General features: G+C 35.3%; 1 protein-coding gene across 6 annotated transcripts in view; it reads right to left on the bottom strand.

Moving 5' to 3' along the window:
- The window catches only part of AREL1 (apoptosis resistant E3 ubiquitin protein ligase 1), a 61,098-nt gene that overhangs the window by 18,270 nt on the left and 15,642 nt on the right, over positions 1 to 27,186 (bottom strand). For 2 of the 6 annotated variants that reach the window (XM_074290019.1, XM_074290025.1), the window contains exons 3-13: positions 16,483 to 16,785; positions 9,726 to 9,787; positions 8,308 to 8,368; positions 7,579 to 7,805; positions 6,557 to 6,794; positions 5,335 to 5,504; positions 5,031 to 5,211; positions 4,299 to 4,546; positions 2,794 to 2,871; positions 1,451 to 1,592; positions 754 to 875 (exon numbers count right to left, since the gene is read on the bottom strand). In XM_074290019.1, the coding sequence (XP_074146120.1) occupies positions 754 to 875; positions 1,451 to 1,592; positions 2,794 to 2,871; positions 4,299 to 4,546; positions 5,031 to 5,211; positions 5,335 to 5,504; positions 6,557 to 6,794; positions 7,579 to 7,805; positions 8,308 to 8,323 (1,422 nt within the window). In that variant the 5' untranslated portion in view covers positions 8,324 to 8,368; positions 9,726 to 9,787; positions 16,483 to 16,785. Of the gene's footprint in view, positions 1 to 753; positions 876 to 1,450; positions 1,593 to 2,793; positions 2,872 to 4,298; positions 4,547 to 5,030; positions 5,212 to 5,334; positions 5,505 to 6,556; positions 6,795 to 7,578; positions 7,806 to 8,307; positions 8,369 to 9,725; positions 9,788 to 12,126; positions 12,185 to 16,482; positions 16,883 to 27,186 lie in introns of those variants that run through there. The other 4 variants (XM_074290021.1, XM_074290023.1, XM_074290020.1 and 1 more) reach the window with 4 other exon arrangements.

Below are 27,186 nucleotides of genomic sequence, written 5' to 3'. Positions count from 1 at the left end.
TGAACAATGAAAACTACCCAAGTCACTAAAATAACTAAGGATGACCTCTGGTTTCCAACATTAAGGCCCCTGTGTTCACAAAACAACTTTAACTACAGAGTTGAGGGCAAGACAAGAAATGAGGAAACAGTAAAAACATGGTAAAGGAAAAGACACTTTCGACTGAGAAATCCAAAGCCAAACACTCATGAGTTTCTGGACAGAAGCCAGATCTACCCACTATCAATTATGTTAATGTCTATGCAACTGAAAAAAATGTTAAGAGATAGCCATTTGGGGCAGCTAGGTGGCGCAGTGGATAGAGCACCAGCCCTGAATTCAGGAGGACCAGAGTTCAAATTTGGTCTCAGACACTTAACACTTCCTAGCTGTGTGACCCTGGACAAGTTACTTAACCCCAGCCTCCAAAAAAAAAAAAAAAAAAAAAAAAAGAGAGAGAGAGATAGCCATTTTCTGATGGACCATCAGTATAAGAGAAATATTTTCCTTTTAGCTCAACACCATCTCTTCTCTTCTATTAACAAGTAGTTTATTTCCTTAATAATTTTAACTACATCCTCACCCTATACACATATGTAAGATTTCTTAAAAGCTATTTTTATTTAAGTGCTGTCCAGTCTAGTTCTCCAACCAGCATACTCCAAAGAAAGAATTACAGAGAAAACCATTTTGAACAGTAAGTTGGAAGAGTCTGACTATGATTAGAAGCCTAAAAGGATCTTTGGAGTTTCTAAGAAATAAAACAATACTTACAGATTCCAAGAGGGTGTGTCTGCTGACCTTCAATGTGACTTTCGAATGTGGCCTTTTCATGTGCACCTGCCGAAGCTCTCGCTGGAAGAAATTCACCTTGTCCTGAAAGGTCTCTGAGCCTCCTGGGAAAGAGTAGGACCCATTACGGTCACAATACCTATTACAAAATGTGTTTGGAAAATCCAATTCTACATTCTTATACCTTGGGCTATTAGTAACTGTAGCGGGGCAGAATTCTGAAAGGGTGTACTTGAGTATAAGACAGGAAGATCCTTGTAGTTAAGTACCTACTCTGTGTGAGATGGTGGTTCTCTAAGCACATACTTGATGTAATGTAATGATGTGGTCAATCTAGTTGGCATATACATAGGGTAATGTGATGTGATGTTCTACAGCTGTGCAGGCCCAGTGTGATGATAAAGTCATACTGGGGTATTTAAGGGAGTCCCAGAAACAGAGGGCTCTCTCAGGCGCAGCTCTTAGCAGCAGCTCTCAACCACACTATCTTAGCAGCAGCTCTAAGCCATAGAGAAGACATCAGGCTCCAGACTATCTGGGACCAGCCACATGGCAGCTCTCCCGTCTCCTTCACTTCTCTACCTAAAGACCAAGACTGATCCTGAGGCCCTCCAGAGAGCTAACCCGGACATTACAAGTAACCCTTCCCTTCTCATTAAGAATCCCAAGCCAACTTTACCTATATTTTTATGGAGAGAACGGATAAAAGTGGCTGCTAAGATGTTCCTTTCTTTACAGCTAAGTTCTACAGGAGGCTGGATCCCATCATCTACCACTAGTGTGAGCAGTTTATGCACAGGATCAGGTCCATGGTATGAAAACTATAAGGAACAAAAAAACCACATATATTCAATGTCAGAACTATTAATCTGCTAGTTCAACCCAGCAAAACCCACCATGCTGCAAGCTGGACATACACCATCAAAGAAAATCTAGTGCATCGTGCTGAAGCAGGGTGACCCTGCACAAGCACCACTACTCCAAAACACTGCTTTGAGTTCTCACAAAATCTAAGTTCAAAATAATTTTGTTCATAAGAGTTGAGGAACAGAATTTGACAACAAAAGATATAAGTAGTTCCATATACTTCTACCAGCAAGCAGCACAGGATGAAGAAAGTTTAGAGTTGTTTTTGAAAGTCCCTCTTAATCCTAAAATTACAGGTTAAGGATTTTGAGAAGAATAGCAGACGGGTCTAGCTGCCATGAGTTAGCAAAAAATAAGACTGTTTAAGTTGCTTGACGGAAGCTTACTCTTAACACAATGGTCCATTCCAGCTTCTGGGAAAAATCTTATGATTTCTCTGAGTCTATGTAGGGAAAGGAGTAAAAGGATGTATATAAATGCTGAGTCTGTGGATTAATATTCAACATAGGATAATTGAACAAAATAAACTTGAGTGGACAATCACTCCTTTTGTTAATATAAATCTTATAGGCAAACTCTAGCAATAATAAACTATTAGTGCTAGAATATTTTGAATTGCCGACAATTCCTATGGGACATTTCTTTTTATAATTTATATAGTCCTAAAGCTGCTGCATTTGGCAGCAGATTCTATGTACGGTGTGACAACCTCCAGATCCATCAGAAGCTCTCCCAGGAAAAAAAAGGAAAGAATAAGGCACGGTGGTGCACACCACATAATCCCTACTAATACAGGAGTCTGGCTGAGGTTAGAGGATCTCCTAAGCTCAGGAATTCTGACTTGCAATGGGCTAAATTGATCAGATGACAACACTAAGTTCAGCATGAATGTTGGGGACGGGAGGATTAGCGAGGCACTGGCACAGAGAGAGGGACAATGTAGGGGAAGAGAGAGTGAAGATGTTATCAAGTTGCCTATGTAAAGGCAAACTTTTCCATGTTAGGAACAGAGCAGGTAAAAGCTCCTATGTCAATCATAATGGGACTGGGGCAGTGTAAAGAACCTGCATTTCCAGCCTGGGCAAGATAGAAAAATAATCTTTATAAAGGAAAAAGAAATGATTCAATATGGGAAAAACACAAAGCTCCACATACCTTTGTCCCAGGACATACTCTGAAAGTGTAGAGGCGCCAAGGAATGATTTTTAGGTAGAATTCTTTCACTGAGAGTTGCTAGAGGGCCAAAAAAGCAGAAACAAAATAAAGCAAAAGAAAAAATTTTAAACTGACCTAGGGTCATTGGAATTTAAGTTTCATTAAAGTTTAAACCGCATTTCTTACTGCAATAATAATTATTGCTCAAGGCTCAAGATTGAGAAATTCTTCAAAGTTCAAATTATCACTCTACTTCTTGTATGCCCTTAGACAAATTAAAATTGCTTAACATCACCCTTTCATTCCTCCTTGAGTCTATTTTCTCAACCCTCAAATGAGAGGACTAGACTAAAGAGTTTCCAATGTCATTTTCAGTTCTAGATCTTTCTTTCTTCTTCTTCTTTAAAAAAAAAAAAAAAAAAAAAAAAAAAGAGTTCCATGCATTGAAAACTAAGCACAGCCTTCTCCTTCCTTTTAGTAGCAACCTCTTACCTTGAAGAAAGTGACTCTGTAGCTTATAACAGTCTTCCCTACCTGGGGATCAGCTGGGATAGAGGAACATTAACTTGAAAACAATGTCTTCAAAAAGGAAAAAAAATATCCCTCATACAAGAAAATAGTACCTCTTGATGTAATTTAGAACCAAATGAGGGGAGAAAAGAATACTATAAGAAGTAAAAAAATTCTAAGATGGATCTGTCATTTGAGTGTTCACTAGGCTAGATCTTTAACTGTCAAAGTTTCAAGAGAATGTTAAATGGAATAAATCCAAAATTTAGCTTGGGTCATAGAGATATAGGGATTACAGATCTTCAATAAGGAGTTTGCAGTTTCTCATTTGTATAAGTCCTGAATTCAGAAACAAAATCCATATACTTGAAAGTAACTTCCTACCTAAAGCACTGCTTTGAGAGATTCATATTCTCACACCAAAGGATCTCTAGCCCAATCCCTCCAACTAAGGAGAGAGACAGAGAGAGAGAGAGAGAGAGAGAGAGAGAGAGAGAGAGAGAGAGAGAGAGAGAGAGTGTGTGTGTGTGTGTGTGTGTGTCATTTGTCATACATTGAGAAATTATAAAATTCTATCCTTAATCAACTTGTTTTGATACAGTACAAGATGCCAGCTAAGATTTTAGTTCTAATGAGAAAATTCCAGCAGCTAAAGAGCTGTCTCAAAAATCTGCCAGAGCCCATGTGTCTGAAAACTACATCCCCAGAAAAGAACTAAAAACATATGGTAACAGGTTACAATTTAAAATATATTGGCTTGGTCTAGTTCAGTCCAGATTATCAAAAACTTCACATTATCACAAGTGTATGTTCAACTTTTACTTAAGTTTTTTTAGTTTTCTATAATGTTAAAGATAATTATTCTATTCCAACTTTAATGGAATACAGACCATAAAAGGAATCTCTATTAAGTTACAATCCTATTTAGTGACAAGCACCATAAATATGTAAGCATGAGCAGAGGAATTTAAAAGTAAAAATAAAGGTATTTTTACCTTGGGTGATACATAGCAGTACACCTTTTTAGGCTTTTTCACCTTTTCAGGGGTCTGACTATCAGAGGGTGAATCTTCATCCTCCTCCTCAGTGGCATTAGAAGGACGACGTTGGGAAGAGCTCATGTGCATGGGTGGAAGGTGCCACTGTGGGTTGGCACAGTTGGTGGCATTATAAAGATAAGCCTCAAAGTAAATACTGACCCCTGAGGTGGAAACATTGCGTTCTACAATGTTCTTCTCATTCTCTAAAAGCATTAAGGAAAAGAATGAAAATAGAACTTGTTAGAGAAACGTGTTAGAAACATGTTAGAGAGACAGATAGATACATATTGACAAAAAAGTTAAATGGTGATATCTTTTTATACATAGGCCTAGATGTCTAGAAATACATGAAATATATCTGGAGCTATATCTAGATCATTATTTAATTTGTAAGACTCTAAACCAGGGGTCTATGGATAGATTTCAAGGGAATATGAATTGTTTTATAGATATTTTGATAATTGTACATCAGTATAACTACTTTTTAATGTTTGTGAATTTTTATTTTAGGCAATATAGACAAGGAGTCTATATGCTTTGTCATAATGTCAAACATTCATATTATAAAAAAGGTTAAGAACTGCTATAAAACCAAGGAGAGCCTCAAAGATGTAATAAAATTTCAATAGGTTAAAGGAGAGGAGAAATGTATCAAAACAGACCAGATTTCAAATTCTTTCAACTCACCACTTAGGACAATTATATCAAATTCACCATTGCTAATTGGCTGATTTTGGTATGAAATGCAGGCACGAAAGCAGCCCCGAGAATGCAAGGTGAGCTTAAGGAACACCTGGCAAGTCTGTCTTTTGGATGTCACTGATTTCTCAAATGAGACATCAGTACTTTCTTCTTCTGGAGGACCAAGCTACAAAAAGAGATAGAATATCATTTAGCATAAGAAGAGGATAGGAAATGGAATAAGGAAAAGAAGCTGACCAAAAACAAAAGGACTTTAACCTCTCTAGCATATAGGAAAAGGACAGCTCACCTCATGAATAGATACGCTGTAATTTTGTTCATCTATCAAAGACACGGAATTGTTGGTAGGATTATCATACTCATCTCGAGGGACTATCTGAAGGGTGTGCTGTTGTCCACAGGTCAGAACAAGAGTAGAGAAATGGCACACAATTTTAGTCTTGGAAGGAACCACCATTCCTAGAATAAAGAGGACAGGATCTAATTTTTAGAATGAGATGCTGAAATAGATGGATCTTTACAATACAAAGAGCTGCTTTGAACAATGTGTTCTAAAGGCTTCCCCATCCCTAAGGACAAACACCACTTTTAAATCGCAGCACAGAAGGAAATAAAGGAACTTTCTCATATGACGAATTCAGGGTTCATATGTCTATAAATCCTTTATCAATCTAAGCACTGTGTGAAATGATAGAGAAAAGCCTCTAAAAGAGAATTCAAAAGTTGTAGCTAAAATCACTTCTACTCTATACTAATTTCTCCTTGGGGACTTTTCAGTGAAGCGGAACCAAAATTAAAATAATGAAAGAAAATAAAAGGTCATGCTCTGTCATTGTGGATTGCAAGGGAGAGGAATGTTTTCACATTCTGCACTGAAGAGAATTTTTGTAGAAATGAAGATCTCCAAGTGACGTCATTTTTACAAAAAGAAGTTACAATGAAATAGTTACAAAAGTGCTTGAAAGATTTAGCTTCAAAAAGGAAAGGGAAATAATAAAAGCTTCATTTTCAGGGCCCTGGCCTTTATTATGAGAGTAAGGAAATCAGTTATCAGCCTACAGTTAAAGTACCAAAACCTAATTAAAATTCTCTAGGATTTAACCCCAAAAGGTTATATATCTTTATTCTATAGTTATTAAATTGGCTAATACGCAGTGACAATCTCAGAAGGATGCCACTACAGTGTATATGGCACAAGTGTTATTCCCTCAAATTGAAACAAAACATATGCTTCATTCTAGTACAGATTCTACATTTCTGAGAATTTTAAGCAGAGCAAGAGAGTCTCTGGTTGCTTATGTAATATGTACAAAGGATATGGAGAGTATAACGAAACAAAAGGAGGTTTAATTGTCAGAAAACTGAAGCTGTGAAAACAATTACAAAGGATAGGGTCTCTCAATACAGGAAAACATACAATGGCAGATGATAGGATTATATTCATTTGGAATGGTCTCAAATTATATAACTCTTTTAAGTCTATCCTGGCACTCCTATCCCTAAGATCTTACCAGCTTGAAAAATTTTGTAGTAGGGACTATAGGCCACACTTAATCCACCAAGTTTCACTTTGATTTCATATCGACCAGCCTTTCGAACAGTGAAGGCCACTTTTACAACATTGGAATTGGGCTCCTGAAGGACTTCCTGGGTGACTGGAATATCCACTGCTAACTCAACATGGGAGATGTGTACTCGTAATCCCACAGGTCGATGAGCAGGGAAGGGCTGTCCATTCTTGTAGAATAACTGCATAGGGGAAGTGAAAGGCATCTATTAATGACCAGAGAAAGAATGCTATTCCCCTATGGCCAAGGTAAACCCACTTATTATGTATGGAGAATAGCAGATACTGAGATGGGGAGAGGAATTGTGTGTCTGAAACTGCCATCCACTCTCACAGTTTTGCTCACAGTATTATAAGGGAGAAATAATTTTAGCTACAAATAATGTAATGCTTAAGAAAATTAATAATATGTAAATTTATCTGTGCAGAAGTCAAGAATGAATTGTGTCAGTGCACCACTGAATCAAACTCTCTATTTCTGAATAACCAACTTCTCTTGCCAAAAATCTCTCCTCTGGAGAAATGTGTTAGTATTGACCCAAACTTTAAAGTTAAAAAATTATTTTTGTATCGTTGGAATTGAATGTCATAAAGGAAATTCTAGGTAAAAAGAAGCAACTGCTTCTGCTCCAAAACAGTTTCAACTTCAGCTTTATTTTCTCAGGCCAACCTTTAATACTATGCTGTTTGGGCTAAACACATTGCAAGCAGAGTTGTTCTGACTTGTGTTATGCTGATAATGCTTTTATATTAAGTTTATAATTCTTCAAAGAGAAGTGGAAAAGAATAATAAAATAGTCCCTGATACTTAAAATTGAATCCTCCTCAAATTCCTTGGATGAGAAGACAAGGAAAGGGAAGACAGTAATAATATTTTAGTCTAGCACCACCCACAGGCAGAACTAGGCTGTGCAAAAGCAAGCCACTAGAAACCCCAATGGGTGTGGAGACAAAACATTCCCTTACATGCACTCGGAAGGCCATGCTATGGCCCACCTCATAGGGGTCCTTCCAATCCCAGGAGACTTTGCAGGACCGGGGGTCCAGGTAATTTCCCCGCACGTAGTCATAAATAGTCCGGTCCCCTCGGCGCTCCCGGTCTTCATTCTGGAGGAAGCTGACTACTCGTGCGGCAAGCTCAAAGAAGAACTTAATTGTGAAGAAGAAGGCAACCACAGATACTGTGATTCCACCTATGTGGAGAAAAGACCAGACATATAATCCACCAGCTATACTTCACTGTTTCTTAAAGTGGGAGAGGTCAGGAATTTTTGAGAAGGGCCAAAAAGTGTTCCCTCACAAAGTATATGGGTCTAGGGATTTGGCATCAGACAGCCTGGTTTTGATTCCTGGATTTACAATGTATATTGATATGATGCCAGGTAAATTCCTTAACTTCTCTAAGCCTCGGATTACTTTTCTGTAAAATGAAGAGGTTGCACTGGATGACCTCTGAGGGTCCTTCCTGTTCTAAATCTAGTCCTGTGTTGTTGACAGGTAATTAGGTGCACTTTTTCCCCATGCATTATATATAATGCACCCAATATTGCATGTGTAGTGTCCATAGTTGTGATAAAAACAAACCAGTCACAAGTACTTTTACCACATCATGTCATGTTCTAGGTCAAATATCAATGAAGTTAAATAAGATCTACAAATAACAGAAAAAAGAATAGGGGTCTCTTCATCACTCACCAATAACGTAAAACATCAGGTCCCTTAAATGAAGACAGATAGCTGAGGATCACAGCTGTAGCTGCAAAAGAAAATGAGCTTAGTTCTTTCTACTTCTCTTCCTCAGCCATATCACCTAGGACAGCACAGAATAAGTTTTATGTGTTTAATTAAACCAACAGATCTCTAAATTCTTTCTATCCTCATCCTTTCATGCAAAACTAACACAGTCCTACTTAAGACATTTTTATGGAAACAAAGATAAACTATATAATTCCCACCAAAAAATTCTAATGTACAAAAAAAAAAGTTTCCTTGTTTCACTGCTAATTGCAAATAACATGCCTTTCATTTTTTTCAAATTCAGGTCTGCTGGGACAGTTCCCCTCTTCAAATTGGTGCTAATTAATGAAAACAATGAGGGGAAAAGAGTCACTGTCCTCTTACATTTGCTTTCTGGAAGTAATTCATCCACATAGAATTAGCGATATAAAATGTGGGATTTAACAACTAAGTATTATTATTTTCATATTGACATTATATAATTAAAATGAATTTGAACTGTCCCAATAAGCACTGGGTATGTAACAGCAAGCTGCTTGTTTATGTTGAGCAATCAGGCTAATTGCCATTAATTGGCCCCTTAGTTGACAATCTCTATGGAGCAGCAGAGAGCAGAGGCAATAACAAGCTATGAAAACTGTACTTTCCCCCTCACACTAAGAAGCCACTTTCTGAGGATGGTTTGGAACCCTGGGAAGCTCATACTGCTACTAAGTCTTCACTACTTTTATCTGAACCATCAGTTTCCCTTGAGGTAACCTGCAGTGTACCTTAACACTCTAAGACCTTTGGACCCCAATAGCTCCTATTCTCTCAAAATTATGTGTCACAAGATAAACCTATCAGTATTTTAGCCTATTTTTAATTCACAGCCAATGGGTAGGAACCACAATTGTTCTTCATTCTAAACTGAACTGAGCATACTTTTTAGAATCAAAACATATTAAATAACTCACTATACTCTGGATAAAAACACCTTTTTCCAAGAACAAATTTTTAATTATTTAAATATAAGGGAAAACCCCAATGTCACAGCTAGTGGTAATTAAAATGGGTCTTTCTAAGGAACATACCTGAGAGATTTAAAAAAGAGAAAGACACAGGCAATGGAAAATAGACAAAAGAATATTTTTCCAGGGTGTCCTAATCAAGTTTTATAAGAGGCCTTATTCATACAGTCTACAGAGAGGGGAAAAAAAGGGAAAAAAGTCACCCCCAATTGCACAGCTGAAACATTTTACAGTAACAAAACAATTTATCATCAAGCTGTTTCTACATAAGACTGAGTACTACTTGAATTAAAAATGCAGCGCAAAGAATTGACTTAATGACTGAGTCTTCTCAAATAAACACACATGTAAGTCATTAAAGTATACCAGAAAGATCCTGGAAGTCAGGAGACCTGGATTCAAGTCCTAGCTCTGTTGAGTTTTCTCATCTGAAAAATGAGAATAAACAAGACAAACTTAACATTCCTTTCTAGCTCTGATAGTCTATCCCTGTGGAGAAAAGTTGTGAGCCTCTCTCAGAAAAGTATTCTCTCTCTGAAATGGCATGATATGCTGCTAACTTGGCGCAGCTAAAACCAATAGCTAGGTTGGGTTGGGTATTAACCACATTATTGGAATATTTTCCAAACTAGTTCTATCAATGAAATTTTTGCTCAATCAGGGAATGCACAGAACAAAGCATACAATGGCTTGCATACAATTTCTAATCTCAGGAGACATGAAAAATCTCTTGGCTCCTGGAAAAAAAGCAAGCCAGTGTCAATGCACAGAACAAGATGTGGCTCACAGTAGGTACTTAATAAGTGCTTGTTGGATTGAACTGTTTGATGGGCACAGTCATCAGGAAGCCCTCAAGAGGCAACACAGGGTAATGCAGAGAGCTGAACTCAAGCTTGAGATAGTTACTTCGTCTTCCCATACTTAGTTTCCTTTCTATAAATTTAGAAATCAAGTTTGATAGTGTCTAAGGTCTCTTCCAGATCTAATATTTTCTCATTCTAACACATGTCTTTGATCACTAATTCATTCTCAAAAGCTCAAAATATTTTGAGTTACAGACAGAAGAACAAAAAGAGCACTAGACTGAGAGTCAGGAGACTCATGCTAGAGTCCCGGTTCCAACATTTACCTCATATTGCCTCAGGTCAATCATCAATTTTCTGAGTCTCAATTTCCTAAGCTATAAAATGAGGACAACAGAATTACAGAACTTAGAACTGGAGGGGACCTTTTCAAATATCTGTTCAAATCCTTTCACTGTAAGAACAAAACTAAGAGAGCTAAGAGAGATAAAGAAGTCACCAAAAATCTGAGTGCTGAGCAACAAGGCAAGGATTATAGCCCTTACGGCAGTGGTGTCAAATTCAATTAGAAAACAACCTGGGTCACATATTGACTTAGAAAATCACACATTAATATTATTTATGCTATATTTTTTAAAATTTTGTTCAACATTTCTCAATTACATTTTAATTTGTGGACTGCAGAGGAGTATGACATCTCTACCTTAGAAATTTGTGAGAAAAACACTTCTAAACCTTAAAGCATTATTATTATTACCCAGGCAAAGATTATATCATATCATTAGACACTACCTAATAAGGAAGAGGAATGAATTATTTGCTCCCTGATATGCTTAAAAATATATGTATAATGGTATAATATGACATCAGCTGTCATTATCAACATCTCTTCCTCATCACAGTCATCTGAGTATAATGTTTCACAGCAATTAATGCCTCTGTAGAGAGTAAAGACTATTCTGCCTCTAATGCCAACAGGATATGAAAACAGGCATTCTTAACCTTTTTTATGTCATGGACCCCTTTGGCAGTTTGGTAAAACCTATGTGCTCCTTTTCAGAATAATGCTGTAAAATATATAACGTAAAATATATAGAACTAGAAAGGAAACCAATTATGTCAAAATATAGCTATCGAAAAAAATTTTAAAACAAGTCCAACAAGTTAAGAACTGCACAAGGGAAATGTTCCCATCTATACTTCATCTTTTCCTCAGTGGAGATGCATCATATAAGGCACCCACGTTTTTCTGTCTATATATACACTGTCATTCCAAAAGACTAATGAGTTTTACTAATGGTTAAATCATTAGGTGGTTTCCTCATTTTTTTTTCTTCACATCTATCATCACAAACCTATCTATTTTATCCAGACTTTTGCTTTTAGGTCAATCCCACATTTCCACTCCTCTCCATGATGATATAAAATTCAGCAAGTCAAATACTGCTTCTTTTTTAAGTTCTTAGTTCTAGCTTGCAACCTTGGTATGAACTCACAATTTTTCACTCACTAATGGTCAATTACTTGGCCTTTAACAAAACCCACTTCTCTGACATTTCTGAAATCTATTTCATCTTTTTAATTCAACTGGCAGAGATAGTTTCTACTTTTATAACATCTCTAGAATTGCCAATCCTTCCTCTATTCACACAGTCAACCATCTTAATTTAGGTCTTCATTTCTTCTCAACAATATTATTGCAAGTTTCCTAATTGATCTCCCTGCTTTCAGGTCTCTCAGCACTACTCTACCTTATACACTGCTACCAAAGTAATGCTCCTTAAGTGTAGATCTGATAAGGTGATTTCTCCATTCAGCCACTCATAGGTTTTCCTTTGCCTCTAGCATCAAATATATACTCCTCTGTTTAGCTTTTAAATCCCTACACAATCTGGCCCCAATCTGTTGAGCCATGGGAGATTACTTCCCCTTTCATACTCTGCAATACAAAGTAACTATCTCACCTTCTTCACCCATTGCACTCCATCTCCAACCTCCATGTCTTTGTTTTGTCTTCCATACCTAGAATACATTTACCCTCTTTACTTCACAGAGTTTCTCTTTTCCTTTAAGAAGCAATATCCTCTACATAAAGTCTTTTCTAATTATCCTCCCACCCAAACTACCCTACACTTAATTACTTCATGTGTGTATGTGTGAAAGAGAAAAAGAGAGAGGCAGAGACAGAGAGACAGAGACAGACAGGGAAAGGGAGAGAGAGAAGGAGTGGGGGGGAGAGAAAAAGGAGGGGGAAGGGGAAGATCTGCTAACTTTATAATTGTTGTCTATCAAAGCTTTGTAAACCCTCCCCATATAGGTAAAGACCCCATATAGGGTCTTGTAACTGAATGTGGAGGTTGTAAAATTATGATTAATTATCAGTAAATGATTTGTAATCTTCTTTCATATACTTTTATACTTGGGAGTTGCATAAAAATTTTTCAGGCAAAAAGAGATGTCAAGTGGAAAAAGTTTAAGATGCTCTGATCTATATTTTACAAGTTCTTACTGTTTCCGCCACTTAAATTCATTTAGATTAGGGATTGTTTCATTCTTTACAATAGCGTCCCCAGTGTCTAGTAGTGTCTAGCACTTGATTGATTTTTTTATTCCTTGATATTTTCCATACTAACTGTAATGTCCTTTATATTTTCTTCTCTCTTGTCCCTCTTAAATACTCCTTCCCTTGTTATTCAAATCACAAGATAATATGATGTGGAGCTAAAAGGTATTTCACAGATAAGCTATTTCAACTTCCTCATTTTACAGATAAAAAATTTAACACTAAAGTTCAGGGAGGTTAAATGCCCTCCCTGTCCAAAGTCACAGAGTACTACTGAGCAAGGATTTGAATCCAGATGCTCTACCTCCAAACCCAATGGGGCTCTTTCTGTTCTCAAGCCACACTGCAACTTCCCTACTTACTTCACTTCAGGTTTGGCTCTTCAGGATTCTGTTTCTGTTGTCGAAGTGCTGTGAACTGAAACCACTATTCTGGAGAACAATTTGCTCAAAAGGCTACAGGACTGTATGGGTATGTCTTTGTCTTAACAAAAGCACTACTAAATTTGTACCCTAATGAAATCAAATAAAATGTTAAAAGATCCACAAAAATATTTATAGCAACTCTTTTTATAGTGGCAAAGAACTGGAAATTGAGGGAATGATCATCAATTGGGCAATGGCCGCACAGGCTATAGTACCTAAATATGATGAAATACTACTGTAATATAAGAAATGGTACAAAATAATAGCAATTTTATAACTATAATCAACTGTTAAAGACTTAGAAACTCTGATCAATAAAATGATTTATGGTAATTTCAAAAGACTATGATGAAAAATGTTATCTACTGCCAAAGTGAAAACTGATGAACTCTGAGTACAGATTAAAACAGTTTTTCTCTTTCTTTATTTTTCTTGCCTTTTTATTTTTTTGCAACATGGTCAATGTGGAAACATTTTGCATAACTTTGTATCTATAAAGGGCAACATACTTCTCAAATATTTCATATTCTTATATTTCAAAGGATGAGGGAGGAGAGAAAGAAGGAAGGAAATTTGGAACTGAAAATAAGAAAAAAAAATTTTAAGGATTCTCTGTTCCTCCTCTTAGTGACCAATTCTAAAATCTTCTCTGACCTATCTTGTGCTTCTTATTGTCCACAATCCTTTCACTTTGCTCTTCCAGCCTTGTTTCCTATATTTCCCTTCACCCATCCTATCTTCTCACCAAACTGGACTAATTATTGTTCTCTAAACAACTTTGTACTTTTCTCCCTCCATGCTTTTATTCATACAGGTCATTCCCTGCTTAAGTGATCTTTCCCACCTATTTCCAGAATGTGTTCATCCTTCAATGTCTACTTTAATTGCTGTCTTTTCCATCAAAATATCCCTAACTATACTCCTCAGCAAAAGAGAACTATAAATTTCCATAGCATCATTTGTACCTTTCCTATGTATAATTCTTCTTTATGATTATTTATTCATCTTAGCTTATCTTTCCTACAAGATTGAAAACTCAGGATAGAACTAGTTTTTTCCCCTTCCTTTATAGTATTTAGCACAGTGCCTAGCACATAGTAGGCACTTAATAAATGTTTACTGATAAATGTTTAAATAAATGGTTATGTATGAAATAATGCCTTTTTACTTTAAAAATTCTAGCAATCTTTTCAGGTGGCAATGTTGCCTTCTCTCCCCCCTACCCAATTCTACCCTTAGCCTCATGCTAAAGTAATATTCAAAAGCACAGCTCTGATTATATCTCCAAACCACCTGGAATTCAAGGAGGATTTTAGTCCCGTTACCCTCCTTCATATACCTCATGTACCGGTCATGTTCAATTATTCTCCAATTCCTAAACAAGCCCCAAGTTTTTCAACTTCTGAAGATCTGGTTCCTCCTTTTCCTACACTTTAAATACCCTCTTCCACTTCTGCCTTCCAAAATCCTATTCATCCTTCAAGACCCAAGTCAAATGCCAATTCCTCCAAGCATGAAATTTTTCCCAAGTCTCCCTAGCTGAGGTAATTTCTCTTTTTATGTATGTAAAATACTTTGTATACATCCTCTTTTATAACATCAATTTTATTCCACTTTCTATTATGGGCACTTGTTTCATCTTATCAGACTATAACCTTCTTGACAACTGAAATCATGTCATTATCTCTGAATCCCCCTGTAGTATCAAATAGTATTAAATAATCATTTCATGAATTGAAATTAGATTGGACTATTCTAACTAGCAATGTACTGACTTAGGCTAAAGACCTAACTCTGGGGCAGCTAGATGGTGCAGTGGATAGAGCACCAGCCCTGAATTCAGGGCTCAAATCTCAGGGCTCAGAATTCAAATCTGGTCTCAGACACTTAACACTTCCTAGCTGTGTGACCCTGGGCAAGTCACTAAACCCCAGCCTCAGGGGGAAAAAAAAAAAAGAAGAAGAAGAAGAAGAAGAAGCATTTATTTAAAATAAATAAATAAATAAATAATAAAGACCTAACTCTTCAACTTGTTTCATTTCGAAGTACTAGAGCATGATATGGGAACACAACTGAATACTGAATATATACATTCAATTGTATATTGTGTATATGTGTGGATATATACATATATAGATATACATACATACATGTATGTGTTCATGATCACAACTCATAACTTCCCCAATAAAATTATTTTGAAACTTAAAGTTTCCATGTCTGATTCAAATCCAAAGAAACATTTCCGTTTTTATCAAATTGGTTCTTATAGAGTTATAAGGATTTTGTTTGTTGTTTTAATATCCTACATCTTTATAACATTATGTGCTGACAGAATCACAACCTTTATTGAGGGGAAAAAAAGCAAAATCCCAGACAGTTAAGTATTCTGGGGAAAAAAGATAGATGTATGAAAAATGTGAATGTAGGCATAAAAAGGAATTTGGTTTTCTTCGAGCTCAACTGTTGTAATTAGAAATGACAAAGCATTAATCCAAATGATTCCTTTATGAAGCATGAACACTTTTTTTTGAGTGGATCAAACAGGACAAGCCTTTTGCCTGACAGAAGACGGCCATGCCTTGAGATGATCCTTCAAAGACAGTTTACAAGTCAAGAAACACAAGCTCAGCAGTGCATATCTTAAAAGTCAAGGTTACAGCCAAGCTCTGAAGAGATTCAATCATTGAATACAAATACAAGTTGGAGAACAGTCCCAAGAAGGATTCTACACAGTAACAAAACAATATGAATTATTCTAGTCTTGCTGTCTCTTGGTAAGGGCTCAAAAAGAAAAGGCAAAATCTTCTTGTTCTACAATTGAGATGTTTTTCCATTTAAAACAACAAACAAAAAATAAAGCTAAAAGATGAAATATAAAAATAGGATATAACCCTAACTATCTAATGTAGCACCTTGTTCAAAGACCTTGAACAAGTTCCCTACTCCCTACATAATCTGTAAAAGGAAACAAAGAAAAAAAAACACAAAAACTTGTCTTGGGGCTGCCTCAAAGAAATGTGAGAATGTATGAATGATGTCATTACTTCTAAAGTTTTTGGAAAATATACAAAGTTAATAATGCACTACTAAATTACCTTTTTAGACCTAACAAAGAGTAGTACTAGAAAAGCCATTCCCCAGGAATGAATGCTAATTTTTTACCACTTTCAAAATTATAAGATTGCAACACCTGGGTCAATCTAGCTATCACTATGGTTCTACCACAAACAAGGCCCTTTCACAATTAAAGCTATTTCTTTCTGGAAATGCCTGTACTACGATTTTCCTTATGCCAGCAATAACAACCTTAAACCACACCAATATCTTACCTTTAAAGGAGGACCCATGTTTTGAGAATTGAGGTAGCACTCTCATTCATTAAACCAACTTTCTCTTGGTTTCTGATGCCTTGCTTTCCACTTTCCACATGGAGGAAAAAAGGGGGCAAGGCAAATAGTAATAGTCTGTCCATCAGGCCTTTGTTAAGGTAGCATCACAGAGAAATATCGTGTTTGGAGTTCACTGTGAATTTCTGGGAAAAAATTCCTGAGATTATGACTCCATCTCTGGTCTTCTTGTCTATAACAAGGCACAGTTCATCCAATCAGATGTATGTGTTTCAGATTTCTAGCCTGAAAAGTAAAGAAACCAGCTAATTATTTATTTCTAAAAGACAACCAAACAAAATGACAATGAACAAGTAGAACAGGAAAAAGAAAGGTAGAAGCACTGGAAAAGAGGGAAGGATAAAAATAATCATCAAGATCTAATTAGATTCTAATCAGAGGTTTCCCAATTAAAATGACTTCACCATCACATCCTTAATTTTAATTGAATCACATGGCAATAACAAGCTTAATACATCAATAAGACCTGACTCTTCAATGGTTTTTCAGTACCTACAAAGAAAGCTCCAAATTCTTTATCATGACATCCAAAGTCTTCCATGCTCTAGCCTAGGAAGCTAGGTCTCTGGCCTTAACTCTCATTATTTCCCTTTTCTAAGACCTATGCTTCTGAAAATTTTAAATACCAAACATTTTTCAAATTCACCCTAACTTTTTGCTCACTGTATTCCTTCTTCAACTCATTTCAATGAACATGCATTGAATACTTAGAAAGGTAGCGTGGCAAACAGAGCAGGGTACTAGACTTCAAATCAAAAAGACCTTCCTTTCCTTATATACTAATTTGCAAGGAAAAATCATGTTATTCATATATTTTAACATGTATAACATATATTGGATTACCTGCCATCTAGGGGAGGGAGTGGAAGGAAGGAGGGAAAATTTGCAACACAAGATTTTGCAAGGGTCAATGTTGAAAAATTATTAATGTATATGCTTTGAAGATAAAAAGCTTTAGTTAATTAATTAATTAATTGGGGGGAAAAAAAGAAAGAAAAATCATGTTATTAATCTCTTCCCATCTGTAAAAATAGCAGACTGGTCTTAATTGCTTCTACAATTCCTTCTAGCTCTAAACTTATGATCCTGAAACCCTCTTATGAGGGCACACTAGCAAAGTATTGGTAAACCAATGGGTTGTTCCAACTTCTCAGGAATGCAATTTGGAATTATGCTTTAAAAAAAAAAACACAAAATGGCTATACTCTGTGATTCAGATTTCCCTTTCTACACTTATATACCCCTAAGGAGGTTAAAAACAGAAAAGTCCCATTTAAGCCAAAATATTCATAATTTTTGTAGATGCAATGAAATGGGAACAAAGTAAATAGCCTAGCAAAGGATCCTACTCTTTGTGACTCCATTTGGAGTTTTCTTGGCAAAAATACTCAAGTGATTTGACATTTCTTTATTCAGCCCACAGTGGAGGAAACGGAGGCAAATAGGATTAAGTGATTCGTCATATTTGAACCCAGGGACTGACTCTAGGCCTAGAACTCTATCCACTGTACCACATAGCTTCCCATTATAACATGTTCATAATCAATTTAAACAACATACACAATGACAACATGTAAAAGCAAAGAACAATCAAATAAATCTAAATAATGTATGATTACAAGGACCAAGTTTGCCCCAGGGGAGAGGGAGGGAAGAAAAAGGGAATCACCTTCAATGGAGAGATGGGGGTCTACGTATGAGAAAGAGGCACATGCTGTCATACATGGTCAATGTGATGGTTGGTTTTGACTAATTACTATTTTTCTTTTGTTATCTTTTTTTTTAATAATTTAATTTTTATTTTATTTTATAATTATAACTTTTTTTTTTACATTACATATGCATGGGTAATTTTTTACAACATTATCCCTTGCACTTACTTCCTTTCAGATTTTTTCCCTTCCTCCCCCAACCCCCTCCCCCAGATGGCAGGCAGTCATACATGTTAAATATATTACAGTATATTCTAGATACAATATATGTGTGTAGAACCGAATTTTTTGTTGCACAGGAAGAATTGGATTCAGAAGGTAAAAATAACAGTTTACACTCATTTCCCAGTGTTTGTTATCTTTATTAGAGTGGGAAACTCATATTATGTAAAAATGTATGACAACAATTTAAAAATACCTTTGTGCAAAACATTGGGCTAAGTCTTGGTAAAAGATTGTGTTTCTGCGAGGAGTAATGTAGCCAGATTATATAAATGGAAAATGTCTGGCAACAGTATAAAGGATGAATTGGATGAGGAAGAAAATGAAAGCAATTTGAACAGTCCTGGTAACTAGTAAAGAGAAACTGTAATAAGATGATTGCATTGGGGATGAAAAGGATAGGATTCTCCTCATAATATTGTGGAGAATGCTCTTAGAATGTCCTTCCCTACCATCTCTTCTTGTTAAAAATCCTACCTATTGAAGTAATATTCAAAAGCACCTCATTGATACTTTTCCCTCCCAATCCAGCATAATTTCAGCATCTCCTAGATTGCATATAAACTATGTTCCTCTTCCAAAGATCCATCACATTTTCTTGTATTAAAATTATTGTCCTACCAGCATGATGATTTTCAGAAAGGCCTGGGGAGAATTACAAGAACTGATGCTGAATGAAATGAGCAGAACCATGAGATCATTATATACTTCAACAACAATACTATATGATGATCAATTCTGATGGGCGTGGCCCTATTCAACAATGAGAAGAACCAAATCAGTTCCAATAGAGCAAAAATTAATTGAACCAGCTACACCCAGCGAAAGAGCTCTGGGAGATGACTATGAACCACTACATAGAATTCCCAATCCCTCTATTTTTGTCTGCCTGCATTTTTTATTTCCTTCACAGGCTAATAGTGAAAGCAAAGCAAAAAATTTAATATTACTATGTCAACTAAAGTACCTGGTTCTTCTTGTGTTAAAGAAATAAAGAATAACTTAAATAGCTGGAGAAAAATTGCTCAACAATTTGGAACTATATCTAAAGGGCTATCAAACTGTGTAGGCTATTTAATGCAACAGTACTCCTATTGGGTCTATCCCCCAAAAAAATCATAAAAGAGGGAAAAGGATCCACATGTGCAAAAGTATTTGTAGCAGCTCTTTGTGGTGGCAAAGAACTAGAAAATGAATAGATGCCTGTCAATCAGGAAATGGAAGAATAAGCCATGGTATATCAAAGTAATGGAATGGTATCATTCTATAAAAATTGATGAACAAGCTGATTTTAGAAAGGCCTGTGAAGATTTACATTAACTGAACCAGGAAAATATTGTACACAGTAACAGCAGGATTGTGGGATGATCAATTATGACAGACTTGGTTGTTCTCAGCAGTTCAGTGATTCAAGACAATACTAATGAACTTTGGATGGAAAAGGTCATCCACAGGCAGAGAGAGAAATATGGAGAATGAATGTAGATCAATATATACTATTTTCACCATTTTTTTCCTTGGGTTTTTTTTCCTTTTGTTCTGATTTTCTCTCCCAACATGATACATACATACATACATACATATAAATATATATATATATATGTATATATATATATGGAAATAAGTAAAAAATCAATGTACATATATAGCCAAATAAAATGTTTTTACATGTAATGGGGAAAATAAAAATAATAATGAGAAAAGTAAAAAAAAAGTTTTTTTTAAATTAAATGCTCCGGGCAGCTAGATGGTGCAATGGATAGAGCACCATTCTTGAAGTCAAGAGGACCAGAGTTCAAATCTAGTCTCATATACTTAACACTCCCTAGATGTGTGACCCTGGGAAAGTCACTTAACCCTAATTGCCTCAGCAAAAAACAAAAAAAAAATCAAATGCTCAAGACTGGGCCATGACTTGACAAATATGATATTGTCAAAATGTACTTTAAAATTTAATGCTAAAGCACCAGCCTTGGAGTCAGAAGAACCCAAGTTCAAATTTGGCCTCGGACACTTAGTAGTTTGTGACCCTGGACAAGTCATTTAATGCCAATTGCCTCAAAAAAAATGTATTGATAAGACAACCACATTTCTAGAGAATACTTTACAAAGCTAAACACAATGATGACAAAATTCACTTAGGACCTAGAAAATTGAGGAAATAATGAAAAGATAGGAATAAGGGAGACTTCTTCCCAATATCAAACTACATTATGAAGCAGTAATCATTAAAATCATTTGGCATTAGTTAAAAAATAGGAAACACTCAGTGAATGGCACACACCAAAAAAAGGACTGACATTACATACACTACTGGCTTAAAAAATATCATTAACATTAAGAAGACAAACATTTCCTTCCAGTTTATATGACATTGCTTTGTTGGCCAGAGTCTCACAATTGAGGAAGCAAAGTTTAAATTGTGAAAAGAAATAAAGAGCTCTATGGACATGAAAGTCATTTCTCCAACTGATGACTTACCATGCCCATATGATCACATCATCCCAAATCCTCTCATCAAAATAAATGTCATTCTGAAATTAAGTGGTGACAGAGAAATGTACTAGGAGAAATAAAAAGAGAGAAGTGGAATGATGCAAATTATCTGTCATAAAAAAGGATGCAAGAAAAAGCTTTTACAGTGGAGGGGAAGAGAGGAAGGAACATGTGAATGAGTGAACCTTAGCTCTCTCATCAGAATTGGCTCAATGAGAAAATAGCATATATAGTTAATAGGGGCACAGAAATCTATCTTATCCTGCAGGACAATAGGAGGTAAATGGAACATAGGAAGCGGGGTGGGGAGTGAGAGAGGGCATATTGTGGGAGGAAGCAGTCAATACCAAAACCCCTCTGAAGGACAGGGTGAAAGGAGAGAGAAAATAAATGAAGGGAAATACATCTAGTAATCGTAATTGTAAAAAAAAAAAAAAAAAAAAAAAAAAAAAAAAATTTGAAGCAAGTTTCTCTGATGAGGCTTCATTTCTCAAACATAGTTAGAGAACTGAGTCAAATTTATAAAAATAAGAGCCATCTCCCAATTGATCAAAATGATCAAAAGATATGATCTACGCCCAAAAGGCTATAAATTCATGCATAACCTTTGACCTAAAGATACCACTACTAGGCATGAATACCAAAAGAGATTCAGAAAAAAAAAAAGGAAGAAAGAAAATGGCCTACATGTACAAAAAAATATTCATAGCAGCTCTCCTGACAGGGCCAAAAAACATAGAAATTGAAGGCATGTCCATCAGTTGGGGAATGGCTCAATAACCTGTGGTATATGTTTATGATAGAATATCATTGTTTTATGGGAAATGATGAGCAGAATGTTCTCAGAGGAAAAAAAAAAAAACAACAACCTGGAAAATCCTCCATAACAAGCAAAGTGAAATGTACTATATACAAAATAAAAGCAATATTCTGAGATGACCAGAATAGTAAATAACTTTACTATTCTCAGTACAATCATCCATGACTACTCTGAAGTACTTATGATGAAAAATCTTCTCCATACACAGAGAAGGAACTGGTTATGTCTAAATAGAGATTGAAGCATCCTTTCTTTCTTTTTAATTTAATTTTTCTTGAGGATTTTTATTTTCATTAAGGTGGGAGATCTATGTTTTCTTTCATAACTTGATTTTTATGGAAATGTTTTGCATAACTTCACATGTGGTTTCTTAATTGGGTAGAGAAAAGAGAGAAAATCTAAAGCTCAAAAATTTTAAAAACAATTGAAAAAAATTTTGTTTTGAATGTAAACTGGGAAAAATATTAAATAAATAAAGCATTAAACAACAAAATAAGTGTCATTCAAACAGATTTAGAAACTAACAAAAATCATTAGACTGGTAACCTATACATGGTGACTAGTAGAACTAATGGGTCAAATTGGTAAAATCACCCAAAGGAAAAGGTATACTGTTTTGTTTGTTAGTTTGTTTTATGGAAAGGACATTCATGGAAACAATTTTGCCACTAGGCTTTCAGACATACTTGTAATTAGCAAAGATAATAAACCCTGTATTTTTTTATTTTTTATTTTTGGCTGAAGAAAGGAAATCTCTACCTCAAAACTGCCAAGAAAAAAAGAGAAGGTATTAATAGCTAAATAAAGCAATGGATAAATGACTGCACATCAAATATATAGACAGATAGATAGATACAGTTATCTCAAGAATTTACAGTAGGATTTTTTTTTTAAAAATAAAGAACAAAGAAATAAAAATACACAGCTAAAAGCACAAGGATAAGAAATGACCCTGAAGGGTGATGATAGGATCTTAAGGACTGGAAGCCAATGAAGGAGGCTGTCACTGTCAAGTGTACAGTTATCTAAAAGAAGGTAAGTAAAGGGTTTTTGAATTTGGCTAAGAAGAAGCCACTAACAATTCCTGAGAAGTTTCTGTTGTTCACCACTATGGCTGATCTCTGACATATAAATATACTAGTTATGTAAGATCTTGCAATTATAAATGGCACCTATTTTTGCAGAGCACATACATTTAGTTTCAACTATCTTAAAAGGCTCCTATGATATGTATTTTGAAAAATAAATTTTTTTTCAAATTTTCTCAGGATTTCATTCCACAAAGGGCTATACACTTCATTAATTACATTACTAATTATCTTAGCTGAGTCTAATATTCAGTGTGCTTCCTTGAACAAAAATTAGTTTTTCACATAATTATTTCCCAAGCATAAGTTTTATTACAAACATTATTGCACCAATGATCCATAAAACAGAATCAAATATCTATCATTTCTTCCCTTCAATCATCAGATTATGTCCCTAGAATTTTTTAATCTGTAGCTCTAAAATGCTGAAGGGCATCTTAGATTCTGTTTCAAAAAGCTGAGACATTTCAATCTTGTGCTCATCAGAGTTCCAAATAACCTACTTATTTCCAGAAAAGCTGAGAACTAGAAAGTCAAAAGAGAGGCTGGCTATGTTAGGGTGTGGTCTATAGTGCCTTCTAGACTTAAGTAATAGATGTGATTCCAAGGAAAAAAGTACTAACTGAAAATGTTATTTTGTAAAAAAACTCATGAAATATGGCAAGAAAGAACCATCAAGTAGCCTTCATCAAACAATGCAGATGTTTACCTTAAATTTTCTCTTATTTAAATTTTACTCTGGTTCCATTCCTTCTACCCTCTCCAATTCCCACCCTAAAAAAATTACTCTTTTCCATAAGATTTGATTTCACCCTTGAGATATTTATATTTCTACAGTCTCTGTTCTGCCAAGTTATAAGGATTTCATTTATATTCTTTCCTCATAAGTCAGTCCCTCCAGTTCCTTAATCATTTCTGTTATAATTCTCTGAACTCCCTCCAATAGCTCTATAGCTATCTTGTAATGAGGTGCCTTAAACTGATTGCAGCCTTCCAGGAACTGTCTCATCAGTCAAAACAAAATGAGCTAATCCTCCTTAACTCCATGACATAATACTTCTGTGTAGGCAATCCCCCAAAATCACACAATACTAGATTACCGTGATATTAGAGTTTCCTATGTAATCTTCTGGTTAACAGCTCTATTACCACCTAACCCAGGAAAATAATGTATGCTGACATATGACTTTTTTTTTTTTTTAACCATTGCTACTTTTCGGCTTTCTCCACTACCACCCAATATCTGTATTTCAGATTAATTTTCTCCAGATGCCTTTGCTAAAACTTTAAGTTGAATTTCATGCTGTAATTTCCTGACTAAGTCACCCATATCTTTAGGTTCCTTTGTCTTAGTTTTTTGGATTCCCTGAGGTTCACATCTCTTCCTGGTTTCACATTTTCTGCAAATGTAATTCACATGTCATTCCCACTCATTTTCATTATTAGTAAGGATACTAACCTAAACATGACCCAAAGCTAACACCCAAAATTTTAACAATTCAATGTTTAAAATAGTTTTAAAGGCATGTTTTTTCAAATATAAACTGACCTGAATTCCTCTTCTAACCCTATATAATATTCCAAATCAGTTAAGTTTGTCACAATCTTTTTAAAGTGGTTTTTTTTAAGTACTGCATTCCACTTTGAATCTAATTATCTCTTTAAATTCCATTTTGTCACATTACCAAGGTCTGTTTAGGTTATAGACTATGTCTGCATTTGGCAAGATTTTCAAATTATAAAAGATTTTCACCTTTAACCCTAAAAACTGCATTTCCCAATTTAATTTAGAGAGTTTTGCTTCCAGTTCTCTTCAAATTAACATGAAACATCTGTACTGCTGTTGCTGAATCAAATAAAAACACTAGGCCCTGTCCCACCTTCAGGTTAAGTCAGCTTCAATTAAGCACTGCCCTCTAATTTCAAAGTTAGTCCCTTTAAAATTATTCTCTGTCATCATTAGCTGACGCAGAGTACTGCTTGTGCAATTATATATGGAAGGATAATAAAGTATCATCCACTGTCTGTTAAAAAGAAATTTTAAAATTAGGGGATGGGGCAGCTCAGTGATGCAGTGGATAGAGCACCAGCCCTGAAGTCAGGAGGACCTGAGTTCAAATCTGACCTCAGACACTTAACACTTCCTAGCTGTGTGACCCTGGGCAAGGACCTTAACCCTAATTGCCTCAGCAAAAAAATTTTTAAATTAAAAAATAAATAATAAAAAAAGAATTAGGGGATAAAAAATTTATCAAGTGAATAATTTTCAGATATAGCAAAAATCCCAAAATCTCTAATAAATTCTATGCTCTGCCTACTGAATAATTCTGCCCTTCATCAAAACAAACAAAAAATTTGATAATCTAGAATTCAACCAAAAATTCTTTAGACTAAAAAGGAGGTAGCTATCATAAACATTCAGCAAAGTAGAATATAAAACAAAACATTTAAGTCATTTAACCTCTCTGAGCCTCAGTTTCCCTCCTTATAAAATTAGGGGGGTAGAACTTATGTTCCCTTTCTATCTTATAATCCTATGAAATATGCCTCTAGAATAGAGGGAACAAAAGGATTCAGACCTGAAAAGGAAGGAAAAAAGAAGGAACAATTAGATAATTTGTGACTTCACACAATGATTTTGAGACAGAAATATGGAAAAGTGCCATCTTTCTTATATAACATGTCACTGAGGTGCCAGTCTCAACGTAATACTCTTTATTCTTATGTTTGTTTGTTTTTTTACATATAAAACTGGATTACCAATATGACAATGGCCTGCAGAATTAGAAAGCACCCCAGGATTCCCATACCAAAGCAGCTTTGGATACTTAAATGACCCTGGGACACTGACTCATAGTTACAGTGGGAAAATTTCAGGACTAATTCCCTGAATCTGACAAGACATCTCCCTCAATAAGTCCGGGAAGTTATTTCATTAAGTTCTGCATGAAATGGTAGGCAAGCAGCCAATTCTGTAGTCCAGTGGAGTGGAACTAGAGCTATTTGTCACATTTAAATATTTCTTCCTTTCCCTTCTTACATGTGTCTATACATATGTACTTATATGTAAGTATATGTTTGTGTTATTTACAAATATAAAAACATATACATATATAAACATAGATACAAGTAGAGTCAGAAATAATAATTCCCCTAACAACTATTTTACTTTCTATTCTATTTTGATTTCTAATAACACACAAAATTTTATAAATTAGAAAGAAGAACTTTAGCTTGGCACTTCTATAGTAGCTGAAACTATATTATACTCTAAAAAGAAAAACTCAAGCAGTCACAAAAAGTCCCAAGGTAAAGTCCCCCAGTTCTATGGGAAAACCAATTTAGACACTCACTAAGTTATATGTGTGAGAAAGTGTGTGTGAGGTATCTATGTGTGAGTATATGAGTATGCATAGAGAGAAGAGGATATGTACCTATATGTGAATATGTTCTTGCCTACCTAATAATCAACTGCCAGCTAACCCTTGGTTACCTAATGGTTTCCCAGGAAACTTCACATTGTTGACTTCGGTATTTTTTTCTATAGACAAAGTTCCAGGAATCATGGTCTGATAAAACAACAGGTTTTGTGATCAACAGGGGACAAAGGTCAACATTAGTTGGAATTATTTACCTCAGTCATTACCCCTCCCCCTTTAGCATTCAATAGAAATCTGAGACCTGTTCACCAAAGAACAAAACCAAAATGGCACACAGGTTTCCAACAACAGGCTTACTTCCCATTAGGGCATAGATCTTTTTTTTCTTCTTCCTACCACATCTAGTTAAATTTAATGCTTTGGAGAAAGTGGTTCATTGAATCTTTCTCCTTCTATTGTTTTTGCCAACTGCTGTCATCCCCAAAGAAATGACAAAAACTTCTTTACCTTCGTGAAAAAAGATCTGAAAAGGCAAATTATTTTGCCTTTTCTCACTAGTTTCAAAATCCACAACAGAAATCAACACAAGATGGAATATCCCAAAGGGAACAAATGGGTTGTTCCACCTGGATGATTTAATCTTTGAATAAGAGAAAAGAGAATGATTTAGGAAATGTGTTCTCTCAAAGACATAAAATTCCTTCTATGTAGTGATTTAACCTGTGGTGAGAAAGTACAATCAAGTACAGAAAGATATCTGTAACTCAAATATACTTTATCAAATATATATCAAATATACAAGTAGTGCTTGTATCTCCAGAATCATGCAACTTGCATCGAAAACTATGGCTCCTTTTGCACTAACAAAATCAATGTAATTTAAGAACTTGGAAAACAGGGAGAGATCT

This window comes from Sminthopsis crassicaudata, chromosome 2 (assembly GCF_048593235.1).
Source record: "Sminthopsis crassicaudata isolate SCR6 chromosome 2, ASM4859323v1, whole genome shotgun sequence".
Lineage (NCBI taxonomy): Eukaryota > Metazoa > Chordata > Mammalia > Dasyuromorphia > Dasyuridae > Sminthopsis > Sminthopsis crassicaudata.
The sequence above is the reverse complement of the archived record's forward strand: the minus strand, read 5'-3'. Positions and strand labels throughout refer to the sequence as shown.